The 13,655-nt window shown below is 53.9% G+C and overlaps 1 protein-coding gene across 3 annotated transcripts in view; it reads left to right on the top strand.

The window, feature by feature from the left end:
• Positions 1 to 10,720, top strand: part of TAB1 (TGF-beta activated kinase 1 (MAP3K7) binding protein 1) — a 34,078-nt gene extending 23,358 nt beyond the window's left edge. Inside the window, exons 8-11 of one of the 3 annotated variants that reach the window (XM_007975834.3) lie at positions 444 to 588; positions 5,508 to 5,730; positions 6,841 to 7,003; positions 8,851 to 10,720. In XM_007975834.3, coding sequence (XP_007974025.1) covers positions 444 to 588; positions 5,508 to 5,730; positions 6,841 to 7,003; positions 8,851 to 9,058 — 739 coding nt within the window. In that variant the 3' untranslated portion in view covers positions 9,059 to 10,720. The other 2 variants (XM_073006707.1, XM_073006708.1) reach the window with 2 other exon arrangements.
• Positions 10,721 to 13,655: the final 2,935 nt, after the last annotated feature.

The raw sequence follows: 13,655 nt of genomic DNA, 5'->3' as shown, positions 1-13,655 counted from the left end.
GACTCTGACCCCAGTCACTGAAGGATCCCTGTACACATGGAGAGTATCTTGGGTCTCAGCCACCTGTTTTGGAAAAGCCCAAATGATAGCAAGAGGCGTGGGCTCCCAGGGATAACCCCTCCCTCTTGCTATCCCACGCCCTGCCCTGCCACCACCAGGCCCTGTGAACAGGATGTATGGAACAGGCCAGAGTCGGGCATTCAACGTTTGCCATCCTGACCTCAGCTGCCTGCCAGTTTTTATGGCCCTCCAAGCTTTATTTTAGCAGCTGCTATAAGAAGATGGGTCTATTTTTCTGACCTTCTCTTTCTCTCTTTCTTTTCCTCTTGTCAGGTTGTGTGTTTTATTTTACATTCTGGGCATAGATTCCTTCCCTCAGCAGAATCAGCATCTACCTGGGTGCTGTTCCAAGCAAAGCTCTTCCTTCCACTCTCTCCCCATAGCGCCGCCAAGTCCAAACCAATCATTGCAGAGCCAGAAATCCACGGGGCACAGCCACTGGATGGGGTGACGGGCTTCCTGGTGCTGATGTCAGAGGGGCTGTACAAGGCCCTAGAGGCAGCCCATGGGCCTGGGCAGGCCAACCAGGTGAGTGGGTCCAGCCAAGCCCACAGCTGGCGAGCGTGGCTGGCTTGCACGGCGATGTGCTCACCCTGCCTTCTAGAGCTGTGATTCTCAGAGGCCGTCACCAGACATCCCTGGGTTCAAAGCTGGGGGAAGGAGAATCCCAGAGCTTTAAAAACACCCATCCCACCCAAAAACTTGACTCATTTTAGGCTTGAAGCAGTGTTAGTCCCCAGAGCCTGAGCAAGGCCTGAAGGGATGAGGGGGAGATGGATGTGAATTGCCATGGGCACAGCATTACTGTGGGACGGCCAGGAAGGGGCCAGGGCCAGGAAGAGAGCACAGAAAGAGATGTGTCCTGCTGCACAGAGCTGTGGCTGCAGAGTCCCTCCCATACCCATCACTTCCTGCCAAGGGTCTGGCAGCTTTACTGCCCTCCCTGAGTGGCAGACAATTTACAGTTTGCTTCTCATTTCTTTTTTGTTTGTTTGTTTGTTTTTTGAGACAACAGTCTCACTCTGTCACCCAGGCTGGAGTACAGCGGCATGATGTCGGCTCACTGCAATCCCTGCCTCCCGGGTTCAAGCAATTCTCTGCCTCAGCCTCCCAAGTAGCTGGGATTATAGGTGTCTGCCACCACGCCCGGCTAATTTTTGTTTTTGTTTTTGTTTTGAGACGGAATCTCGCTCTGTTGCCCAGGCTGGAGTGCAGTGGTGCAGTTTCGGCTCACTGTAAGCTCCGCCTCCTGAGTTCACGCATTTTCTTGCCTCAGCCTCCCGAGTAGCTGGGACTACAGGCGCCCGCCACCACGCCTGGCTAATTTTTTTGTATTTTTAGTAGAGATGGGGTTTCACCATGTTAGCCAGGATGGTCTTGATCTCCTGACCTCATGATCTGCCCACCTCAGCCTCCCGAAGTGCTGGGATTACAGACGTGAGCCACTGCGCCTGGCCAATTTTTGTATTTTTAGTAGAAATGTTTTCACCATGTTGGCCAGGCTGGTCTCAAACTCCTGACCTCATGATCCACCCACCTTGGCTTCTCAAAGTGCTGGGATTACAGGCATGAGCCACTACACCTGGCAGTTCACTTCTTATTTCTACAGTGGGGATGGTAACATCTACCTTTGTGAGATCACAGTGAGGTTAGGCATGGTAAACATAGGCCCTCAGCTGGGGGGCTGCTTATTTTTCTTGCACCTTGGAGTCACCAAAGTGTGACTTCAAGACAGTCATGTTAGGGATGATCTCAAAGGAAAACTGCCTTTCCCTGACCTTCTTGGGTTGCTGACTGGCTAAGATAAGTTCAGTTTGTGTTCCTCCTCCTGTCTGTGATTCTTGTAGGAAGATAACCTTTTCTGCTTTGACTTTTTTTTTTTTAAGACTCGCCGTGTCACCCAGACTGGAGTGCAGTGGCGTGATCACGGCTCACTGCGCCCTCAACCTTCTGAGTTGAACCGATCCTCCAGCCTTAGCCTCCTGAGTAGCTGGATCTATAGGTGTGTGCCACCACACCTGGCTAAGTTTGGTTGTTTTTTGTTTTGTTTTGTTTTATTTTTTTGGTAGAGACAGGGTTTCACTGTATTGCCCAGGTTAATCTCAAACTCCTGGTCTCAAGAGATCCTCCTACCTTGGCCTCCCAAGATGCTGGGGTTATAGGCATGAGCCACTGTGCCCAGCCTGCTTTGTCACTTTTAATTAAAAGTCATGTATTGACCGGGCACGGTGGCTCATGCCTGTAATCCTAGCACTTTGGGAAGCCAAGGCAGGTGGATCACTTGAGGTCAGGAGTTTGAGACCAGCCTGGCCAACATGGTGAAACCCCATCTCTACTAAAAATACAAAAATTAGCCGGGCATGGTGGCAGGCGCTTGTAATCCCAGCTACTTGGGAGACTGAGGCAGGAGAATCACTTAAACCTGGGAGGCGGAGGTAGCAGTGAGCCAAGATTGTGCCATTGCACTCCAGCCTGGGCAACAGAGCAAGACTCCTTCTCAATCAATCAATCAATATCATGAAGAAAAATGTGTAAATTTTTAAAATGTGTAAATTTTTATTTCAATAGCTTTTGAGGTACCAGTATTTTTTGTTATAGGGATGAATTATGTAGTGGTGAATTCTGAGGTTTTAGTGCACCAGTTATTCAAGTAATGTACACTGTAACTAATGTATGGTGTTTTATCCCTAGCACCCCTGCCACCTTCCCACCTTGAGTCTCTAAAGTTCCATTATATCACTCTGTATGCCTGTGCATACTCATCATTTAGCTCCCACTTATAAGTGAGAACATACAGTTTGTGATTTTCCACTCCTGTGTTACTTAAAATAATGGCCTTCATCTCCATCCAAGTTCCTGCAAAAGACATTCTTTCTTTCCTTTTACTGGCTAAGTAGTATTCCATAGTTTATAAATACATTTTCTTTATCTGCTCATTAGTCAGTGGCCACTTAGGCTGGCTCCACATCTTTGCAATTGTGAATTGTGCTGCTATAAACATATGTGTGCAAGTATCTTTTTCATATAATGACTTACTTTCCTTTGGGTAGATGCCCAGTAGTGGATTGCTGGATTGAATGCAGATTTACTTCGAAAAAGTCTCAAGTGCCTAACTATCCCCCGGTCCCGGTCCCTGTGTTCTGATTTCTTTTTTTTTTTGAGATGGAATCTTGCTCTGTTGGCAAAGCTGGAGTGCAGTGGTGCAATCTTGGCTCACTGTAACCTCCGCCTCCTAGGTTCAAGTGATTCTCCTGCCTCAGCCTCCTGAGTAGCTGGGAGTACAGGTATGCGCCACTACCACACCCGGCTAATTTTTGTATTTTTAGTAGAGATGGGGTTTTGCCATGTTGGCCAGGCTGGTCTTGAACTCCTAACCTCAGATGATCCACCTGCCTCGGCCTTCGAATGTTCTGGGATTACAGGTGTTAGCCACCACGCCCAGCCTGTGTTCTGATTTCTTCACCTGTTATATAAGCTTACCATTCCTTCCAGTAGCCTTATAACATAGAGGGACAGGGGCTTACTTCCACGTAGAATAGGGAATTTGGGGTTCATAGAGTTCAGAGTCTTGCCGGAGGTGATGTTGCTGCTTAGTGATGAAACTGAGCCCACCAGGACCAGGTGCAGGCCATTTCCTATTACCTGCCCCTGCCCTCCTACCCCCGCCCAAAAGAAACTTTACGATGGTGCAAAAGTGATACATATTCAGTGGGAACCGTGCTCCAATACCCCTACAACCATTCTGTTTTTCACTGTTAATACAGTACTCAATAAATTACATGAGATTTGGCTGGGTGTGGTGGCTCACGCCTGTAATCCCAGCACTTTGGGAGGCCGAGGCAGGCAGATCACTTTAGGTCAGGAGTTTGAGACCACCCTGGCCAACATGGTGAAACCCCATCTCTACTAAAAATACAACAACAACAAAAAATTATCTGGTGCATAGTGACACACACCTGTAATCCCAGCTACTCAGGAGGTTGAGGCGGGAGAATTGTTTGAACCTGGGAGACAGAAACTTACCGTGAGCCAAGATCATAGCACTGCGCTCCAGCCTGGGCAACAGAGTGAGACTCTGTCTCAAAAAACAAACAAAACAATTACATGAGATTCAACATTTTCTTATATATTAATAAAATAGACTTTGTACTAGATGATTTTGCCCAGCCGTAGGCTAATAGAAGTGTTCTAAGCACATTTTAAGGTAGGCTAGGCTAAGTGATGATGTTCGGTAGGTTAGGTGCATTAAATGCTTTTTCAACTTACGATATTTTGTTCCTTTTTTTTTTTTTTTTTTTTTTTGAGACAGTCTTGCTCTGTTGGCCAGGCTAGAGTGCAGTGTCAGAGTCTCAGCTCACTGCAACCTCCATCTCCCGGGCTCAAGCAATTCTCCTGCCTCAGCCTCCCGAGTAGCTGGGATTAACAGGCATGTGCCACCATGCCTGGCTAATTTTTGTATTTTTAGTAGAGACCAGGTTTCACCATGTTGGCCAGGCTGGTCTCGATCTCGACCTCAGGTAATCCGCCCACCTCAGCCTCCCAAAGTGCTGGGATTACAGGTGTGAGTCACTGCGCCTGGTCAACTTACGATATTTTCAATTTACAGTGGGTTTGTCAGGACATAGCCCCATCCTAAATTGAGGAACATCTGTATACTGGACAGGGACTTCTCTTATGTCAGGGACCTTGTTTTCATTCTGTATCCCCAGTTCCTGGCAAAATCCTAGCATGTATAACATTGCCTACGACAAGTTTGTTCCAGGAAAGAGTGTTTCCTAATAATGACGCTTGCTACTGGGCTTTGTTCTTTTTTTTTTTTTTTTTTTTTGAGATGAAGTCTCGCTCTTGTCCCCCAGGCTGGAGTGCAAGTGGTGCTGTCTCGGCTCACTGCAACCTCCGCCTCCTGGGTTCAAGTGATTCTCCTGCCTCAACCTCCTGAGTAGCTGGGATTGCAGGCACCTGCCACCACACCCAGCTAATTTTTGTATTTTTAGTAGGGACGGGGTTTCACCATGTTGAGCAGGCTGGTCTCGAACTCCTGACCTCCGGCGATCTGCCTGCCTTGGCCTCCCAAAGTGCTGGGATTACAGGCGTGAGCCACCGTGCCTGGCAGGTACTGGGCTTTTTAGTGGCTAACAGAGTGCTCTCACAGCATTGTTAGTTAATCCTCATATTCACCCAGTGAGATGGATGTTCTCCCCATCCTAGAGGTGTGCACCCAACAATCAGAGCAGTCACAAGGGCACACACTTCCTAATAAGAAAGTTCCAGAAGGATTATCCTGAATACCTTGAAAGGCTCAGATTTCAAACTTGGCTGGCAGGCACTTCCTTCACCTGCTGCGCTACTGACCACTAAATCTCCTGATTTTAGGCTCTGAGATTATGGCCCACGCCCCCCAGGCCACACTCCGTTCCTTACCAGGTTCTTCCTCCCCCCTCCCCCAGGAGATTGCTGCAATGATTGACACTGAGTTTGCCAAGCAGACCTCCCTGGACGCCGTGGCCCAGGCCGTGGTGGACCGGGTGAAGCGCATCCACAGCGACACCTTCGCCAGCGGTGGGGAGCGTGCCAGGTTCTGCCCCCGGCATGAGGACATGACCCTGCTGGTGAGGAACTTTGGCTACCCACTGGGTGAAATGAGCCAGCCCACACCGAGCCCGGCCCCAGGTACGTGTGCTGTACAGACAGGCAGTGCCTGGGGATGCCATCTGGGGGCCAGAGGTGGGTGCAGAGCCCCCGAGGCTGCTTGAAACGGAGGTGGAGTCAGGGGGCCTGGCTCTCAGTGGCTCTAATTCAGGTTCTCTGACTTTCAGCCTCTCTGAGCTGCATGTTGATTTTTGCTTTTTTGTCTGTTAAATGGAGGTTAATACCACCTGCCCCGGCAACCTCCCAGAACCTGAGTGCACCAGCAAGCAATTCACAGAGCCCTGTAGCCCCATAGTAGAGTTGGATGATGGCCACCACTGATTGAGTGCCTACCGTGTGCCAGGCGCACAGCTGCATTATTCCCTTCGGTCCTCATGGGCAACCCTAAAGACGGCGGTACCCCTGTTTTCCAAAGGGGGAAACCGAGGCTGAAGAATGAAGGGACCTGGAAGAGATGAGGCATGTGGACAAGTGGTCAGGCCCCAGGGCCTGTCTGTCCCTGGGCTGCGCCGGAGCAGGGCAGAGAGAAGGACGCTTTGCTTTCTACCTATGTCATTCTTCAACCAAGTTCTCAGGAAAAGAGGCGGCTGCTTTCTCCCGTGCTCCCCGCAGTGCTGCTCAGCACTAAGACTTTCGGTTCCCGAGGGCTGCTTTTCTTTTTCTTTGTTTTAAACAAGCAAACCTTAGATAAAGCTCAGGCATCCACAGACAGATTTGTTCTCCCATGGACACCAGGGTTATTGAAGTTTCTTTGGCCGTTGTTATTGCAACCATATTTTTATTGGGTCAGCCTCAACTGGGAGCAAACTTATCCTCTGGATTAAAGCATCCGTGGGAAGCCAGGCAGTAACCCTTTCCTTGAGGCAACTTGAGCACCAGCAGGCTTTACTGCTAGCTTTATTGCTACAAGGAATTCTCAGCCCAGCCTGGAAGAGTCTCTGCCAAGGGACACTCCTCCTGAGCTGTCCCAAGGGGCAGGGGGCCGCTCTGGGCTTGGGGAGCCAGGCGTGGCTGCCACCTACACTCAGCCCTCAGGCACCACCCCATCAGGCCGTGGGAGCAGCTTTGCCCCTGTTAACCCGGGTGTCTCCTCAGCCGCTGCCTGAGGCCCCCACTGTCTTCCTCCCAAAGCTGCAGGGGGACGAGTGTACCCTGTGTCTGTGCCATACTCCAGTGCCCAGAGCACCAGCAAGACCAGCGTGACCCTTTCCCTTGTCATGCCCTCCCAGGGCCAGATGGTCAACGGGGCTCACAGCGCTTCCACCCTGGATGAAGCCACCCCAACCCTCACCAAGTGAGTCCCTCCCCCACTTAGCCACCCCTAGCCCTGTCCCCCCATGGGTGTCCTGTGGCACTGGGACAGAAATGACCATGGGGCCAAGGCTTGTGGATAAGATGCCCTGGGGTCTGGAAGTCCCCAGCTCCATGCCTGGTGAGGGAGGTCGCCCTAGAAACTGAGGCAGGTGGGGTTTTCGGTCAGGTGGCTGATGGTCCCAGCCTACTTCTCGTATTTTCTTGTGGGCCGGTCTGCTGGTTTCAGTCAGTGGAAGGTTCTCTTTTCATTCCCCACCTGGGTGTGATGTGGGGTGGCTTCCTGTGATATGGGGTGACTTCCCTTGGTGTCCTTACTTGGGGACATTGGCCTGTACTGGCTTGTCAGAGCCCATGCTTTCTGGCTAATGTGCCTGATTTTAGCTTTGAAGTGAGTTCTGTGGTTTCTGGGCAGGGGGCGAGGTAGAGACAGCAGCCTGAGGGGGTTGCAGCTAGGCCCCGTCCAGCCGCAGACCTGCCTGAGTACACCCCACCCCCTTCCCTTCCGTAGAATGTGCACCCCCCACACCAGGGGACCCGGATCTGGTTTCCACATTCCAGCCCTGCATGGAATGATAGAGATGCCACACCCAGCCCACTCTGAGGATGGAGTGCGCAGGATGTGGCCAATTAGAAAGGCCCTGGAGGGGGGCGGGTGGCCTGTTTACCTCTGCCTCATCAGGGGGCCTTCCTTTCCTTCTGCCTCTGAGTCGTGGATGCTGCGACTACTGCCACAGGGCTAGAAAGGCCTGCCAGACCGAGCAAGCTCCGTGGGCTTCCTGAGTGCAGTAGGGGTGGCCTGTCCAGTACCCCTGCCGGGCTGCTTGGAGGAGTCCTCCAGCTGTGTCCACAAAGCAGAGTGGGACTGCTGTGGCCCTAGACAAGGCAGGACAACCCACCCTCCTCCGCTGCCTATGTTCCTCACTCCCTTCAGCGTCTGAGCCGGGGTAGTTGGTCCCGCCATGGGCCAGCCCTCTGCTGGTGCTGGGCAGCGCTAACAGGCAGTTCCGGCTGTGACTTAAGGTGGGTGCCTGTCCCCACCCAGCTGATGAGAAGAGAGTGAAGGGGAGGGGCGAAGGAAGGTTTTCTAGAAGACACCTTGCCCGCCCTGCTGAGTAGGGCCTGGGTTGGGAAGGGTTTAGAGAAATGGTAATGGACAGTCGGTGGCTCAGCTGCACCCGGGGAACTTCCTGTGATGGCGGGAGTGCTCGCACGGGTGCTGTCCTGTCACAGCGTCTCCAGCCACTTGTGGCTATTAGACACTTGAACTGAGTGTTCCATTTTCTTTTTTTTTTTTTTTTTTTTTTTTTTGAGACAGAGTTTCACTCTTGTTGCCCAGGCTGGAGTGCAATGGCAAAATCTTGGCCCACTGCAACTTCTGCCTCCCAGGTTCAAGCAATTCTCCTGCCTCAGCCTCCCAAGCAGCTGGGATTACAGGTGCGCGCCACCATGCCCAGCTAAATTTTTTTTGTATTTTTAGTAGAGATGGGGTTTCACCGTGTTGGCCAGGCTGGCCTCGAACTCCTAACCTCAGGTGATCCACCCGTCTTGGCCTCCCAAAGTGCTGGGATTACAGGCCTGATCCACTGCGCCTGGCCCATTTTCTTTACCTTTAGTTCATTTAAGTAGCCACATGCAGCTGGTGCTTCAAAATTTGACTTTTTATCTCTTCCTAAGAGCATCTGGCTGGGCCAGCTCTTATGGTCGCCTCTGCCAGAAAGGCCTGTGGCCCAAGGGGGTGGTAGAGGCAGGGGCCATTCTATCCCCACACTGCCCCAGCCCCCTTGACCTGACTGCTCCTGATTGACTCCCTCCCCTGTTGTCCCACAGCCAAAGCCCGACCTTAACCCTGCAGTCCACCAACACGCACACGCAGAGCAGCAGCTCCAGCTCCGACGGGGGCCTCTTCCGCTCCCGGCCCGCCCACTCGCTCCCGCCTGGCGAGGATGGCCGCGTTGAGCCCTACGTGGACTTCGCTGAGTTTTACCGCCTCTGGAGCGTGGACCATGGCGAGCAGAGCGTGGTGACGGCACCATAGGGCAGCCGGGAAATGCAGCCCAAGCAGGGCCTGGTGTGGAGCAGGACAGGGTCCAGCCTTTTCCTAACATCTGCCTGTGCCACAGCGGCCAGCAGGCACCCCGTCCTCAGCCCGCAGCAGACTCTATCCCGTGGCTCTCCGGGCAATAGAGGGTGTGAGTGCAGCCTGGACCTGTGGTTCACACCTTGTTACCACACAGGAAGCTGAAGGCCACTTCCTCGCAGGTGGCCTCAGCCAGGACCATTGCCCTTTCTCAGAGCAGAGGGCCAGGTGTAGAAGCCGCAGCAGTCCTGCAAGCCGCCCGAGCCTCCCCAGCAGCCTCCTGCAGAGCAGGAAGAAGCGCACTGTGAACCCTGAGTGTCGCAGGCCCAGTAGACCCTGCTGTCCCAAGCCCACCCCTCCTCCCACCATCACCTCCATCAGCTCGGGACAGTAGCCCCCCGCTTCTCCAGCCTCTCGGCCCTGTGCTCCTACATCCAGAGTGGAACCCAGGCTGGTGCCCACGTCTGTCCCTGGGCCCCATCCCTGGTCCTGCCTTGGTTGTGTCATCTGTGGTAAATGTTCGGGAGGACCAGGGCAGCATCCGGGACCTGGGATGGCCACAGAAGGGGCAGGCCAGGTGGAAAGAAGCCAGGGGGAAGTGGTCTAAGAGACCTGGAGCTGCCAGAGGAGGGCAGTCTGGGCCTCCCCAGAACTGGGCATTCGGGAGAGGTGGGGACTGACCCTGGCAGACTGAGGCGGGGGCTGCTCTTGCCAGGCCTGAGCCAGGGTGAGCCAGTGTCGCCTTGCGTTTTCCTTCTGGTGCTGCGAAGACCATAGGCTGGCAGGCTGCTGAGATGAACTATCTTTACCACTGATGAGAGTCCTCTACCTGCTGAGGGTAGCAAGCAGGGGTTGTGAGTCAGGCTGGGGGACTTGTTTGAAAGAAAGAAGAGTGGAAAATGGTTCCAGGAGGGAAGATGTTCATTGAGACACACTACCCTGGGAGGCATAGGAGAAGGGTCGGGCCGGCCCGGCCCTGGGCCAGAGTTAAGACTATTTCACACAGGTTTTCTGCCTTCAGTGGGGAGGGGGTGCCACCAGGGCTGTCGGCCAGGATTGCCACTCCTGTTTCAGAGGAGGAAGCAGGCCGAGGGAATTGCACCTTGGCCAAGCCACACAATCAGTGGAGCAGTCAGAGCTCAGACCTGAGCCATTTAGTCAGTGTCCAGGGACCCCCAGATTCTCCACACCCTCCCCAGCTCCCAGTCTCCCTGCCCGCCATGTCCCAGACCAGCCCACCAGCGACTGGCCACTGTTGCACAGCCTCCAGGGTGCTTGGTCTCTGCAAAGTCAAAGGCCTGACTGCTCTGTGACCCAGGAATCCATTTTCCTGCGGCAGAGCAGGGCCTGGTGTGGAACCAGGGAGCTGCGGGAATCCACAGCAGAAATGGAAGAAAAACAGGTCTCAGCCCAGGATCCTCACTCACTCCCCCACCCCCACTTTGAAGCCATCTCTCTTCTGCAGGTGAGAGGATTTGAAGTCAGTCACAAAGGCTTGGGAACAAAAGGAATTCTCTTCCAAGCATGCCTCTGTGGTGCTGTTTGGTCTCTAGAAACAGGGTCACTTTTTTAATGCAGTAAAGAAGTAATAAATGGTGGCATTACACATTGTGATATTAATAGTGCTGTTGCTCATGTTTCCTGTAACTCGCAGCGGCCCTGGGAGGTGGACGCCTCCCCTCTTCACTGCCCTGGAGGTTCAAGAACTCCGCTCACCAGGCTGCTAAGTGGCAGGGCTGGGATTTGAACCCAGGCCTTCTGGCTGCATTCCACGCTGCCACCCCCACAGCCCAGGGGAAACATGGCTTGCCTGTTACCTCCCAGGCCCACTCTCAGGCCCAGATGTGTTCATGCACATCTGGAGGGGGTGACAGGGTTTTCCCTGCTGCAGGCCAAGCCCTCTGGCCCATGACCAGTGGCAGGGCTGTGGTGCCAGTTCCACTCTTGCTGAGAGGGAGCCTAGAGCGAGGCCTTGCCCTCTTGCCGGCTAGTTTGCTTTATTGGGTTTTGCTTTGGGGGAAGATCTTCTATAAATACCAGTCCATAGAGCACTTCATCCTGCTTTCTGGGACTTAAGAACTCATCCCTCTAAGAAGAGCCTCTGCAACAGAAACCGAAAGAGTGCATCTGCCTAGGAACAAAGCCACGCTCTGTCTGGTGTGGTCAGAGGGTCCCGGATGTCCCCCCTCCGCTCTGCTGGGCAGGGACTGTGCCTGCAGAGCTTCCTTCCAGGATCTGTCCTTCTCAGCCTCCCCAGCTGAGCCGCCAGGGGTCCTGAGGACCACTATGGCCCCTGAACACTCCTGGAGCTGTAGTATTAGCCCTGTCACCCGAGAGAGACATGGTGAATAACTGAGGCACAGGCAGGTTCAGGCATAGTCCTGGTCACAAGTGGCCACCATGCAACTCTAGGCCCCAGGCCTCTCCCAGCACCTCCTCTGCCCTAAGTGTGTGGGGCCAGGTGCTGCACTGTTGGCTTTGTGTCCCCTGTCCCCAGCCTTGGTGTTATTTACTGCACTTGAACCTGTCTCCTGGAAGGAAATGAAGGTGAGAGGGACGCTGTTTCAGCCAAGAGGTGAAGCTCGGGAGTGGATTTGAGGACTGAAAGGACCAGGAGTCAAGGTAAGAAAAGTGAACAGCACAGCCAGGCGGAGCTGTGCGGTCCTGGGCGAGAGTCACTACCACCATCTGCATCCCCATGTGGCATCTGACATAAGGCGGGCCAACATGGCCCTCTCCAGCCTATCTGCCTCCCGTAGCCTCCATGGGGAAAGGCCTGAGGTAGGACCAGATGGAACCAGAGAAACCCATCCCCCACCCACTGCCCCTACCCACTCGTTCCTTAAAGATATCAGTCTCGGCCAGGCGCCGTGGCTCACGCCTGTAATCCCAGCACTTTGGGAGGCTGAGGCAGGCGGATCATGAGGTCAGGAGATCGAGACTATCCTGGCTAACACGGTGAAACCCCGTCTCTACTAAAAATATAAAAAATTAGGCCGGGCGCGGTGGCTCAAGCCTATAATCCCAGCACTTTGGGAGGCCAAGACGGGCGGATCACAAGGTCAGGAGATCGAGACCATCCTGGCTAACACGGTGAAACCCCGTCTCTACTAAAAAATACAAAAACCTAGCCGGGCGAGGTGGCGGGCGCCTGTAGTTCCAGCTACTCGGGAGGCTGAGGCAGGAGAATGGCGTGAACCCAGGAGGCGGAGCTTGCAGTGAGCTGAGATCCGGCCACTGCACTCCAGTCTGGGTGACAAAGCGAGACTCCGTCTCAACAAAAAAAAAAAAAAAAAAAAAAAATTAGCCGGGCGTGGTGGCGGGCACCTGTAGTCCCAGCTACTCGGGAGGCTGAGGCAGGAGAATAGCGTAAACCCAGGAGGCGGAGCTCGCAGTGAGCCAATATAGTGCCACTGCACTCCAGAGCCTGGGCAACAGAGCGAGATTCCGTCTCAAAAAAAAAAACATCAGTCTCTCCCAAAACCCAGCTAGGTCCCTGGCTCCACGGAGGTCCTAGCCCTCAGAAATCCCATTGTCCCAGGACAGGGGCAGGTGGGCTGGGGGCGCCGCAGCACCTGTGAGCCATCTTCACTAGGAGTTATACCGTCCTGGTCTGGTCCTCTCATTCTCTCATGAGCCAGGAGCTGGTGGCAGAGCCGGGAGCAGAGCTTCAGAGCAGGCTCCCCATGATGCCCATGTCGGGGTGTTTCTGCCATTGGCAGTGGGGGCAGCAGGGCCCGTGTGGAGTGACTCCAGGCTGCTCAGACATCAAAGGGAAAAGCACTCAATTGTGCTGTTTGTGGAGCTAGTTCCTTCTTGTCCTTCAGGTCTTAGCACAGATGCCCCCTCTGGAGAGAGCCCTTCCCTGACCCCCCACCCCGCCACCCACTGCCCATCTCCCTGTTGTTTCCTTGTAGGACACTCTCTGCCTTTATGCGTGTCTCCTCTCGCCTGCTCCATGGGAGCAAGAGCTTTCTCTCTGTTATTCCACCAGGTCCCAGTCAGGCACGCAGCAGCCTCTCTCACAGGCATGGCATGAGTCAGGGAGGAAGGGACGGAGGGAATGGTCGTGTGACCTTGGGCAGTTACTTCGGCTGGTTTTTCATGTACAAAATGAGGCAATGACCCACTTAGACTGCTGAACACATCGAGTGGCCATAGCTGTGAGAAGTGAGACCTGCCCTTGCCCTACTGATGGAGAGTCAGGGACAGGTGACAAGAGCGTTAGCTGAGATGTCCACCCGTCCGCTACATGCCTGTGGGCACTCTTGTGCCATGAGGGCTCGGTCTGGACCCTGGTGGAAGCAGGTACTGAGTCGGCGCCACCTGCAGCCTCATCAGAGCCTAGCTCTTGGGCAGCGGGCGTGGTTCTGGCCTCTTCACAGTCGAAGCGAAGACAGAGGCTGTGGGCCAAGCTCCTGAAATTTCCGTCGACAAGGGCATCTTTCATGAGTCTCCTTCTGGGCCCCCTGTCTTGGAACCAGACAAGGATGCAGATCTCTGCCAATCCTGATGAGCTCGCCTGAGCACAGGCTGTTCCCACGCAGAGGTGATG

This window comes from Chlorocebus sabaeus, chromosome 19 (assembly GCF_047675955.1).
Source record: "Chlorocebus sabaeus isolate Y175 chromosome 19, mChlSab1.0.hap1, whole genome shotgun sequence".
Classification (NCBI taxonomy): Eukaryota; Metazoa; Chordata; class Mammalia; order Primates; family Cercopithecidae; genus Chlorocebus; species Chlorocebus sabaeus.
The sequence above is the reverse complement of the archived record's forward strand: the minus strand, read 5'-3'. Positions and strand labels throughout refer to the sequence as shown.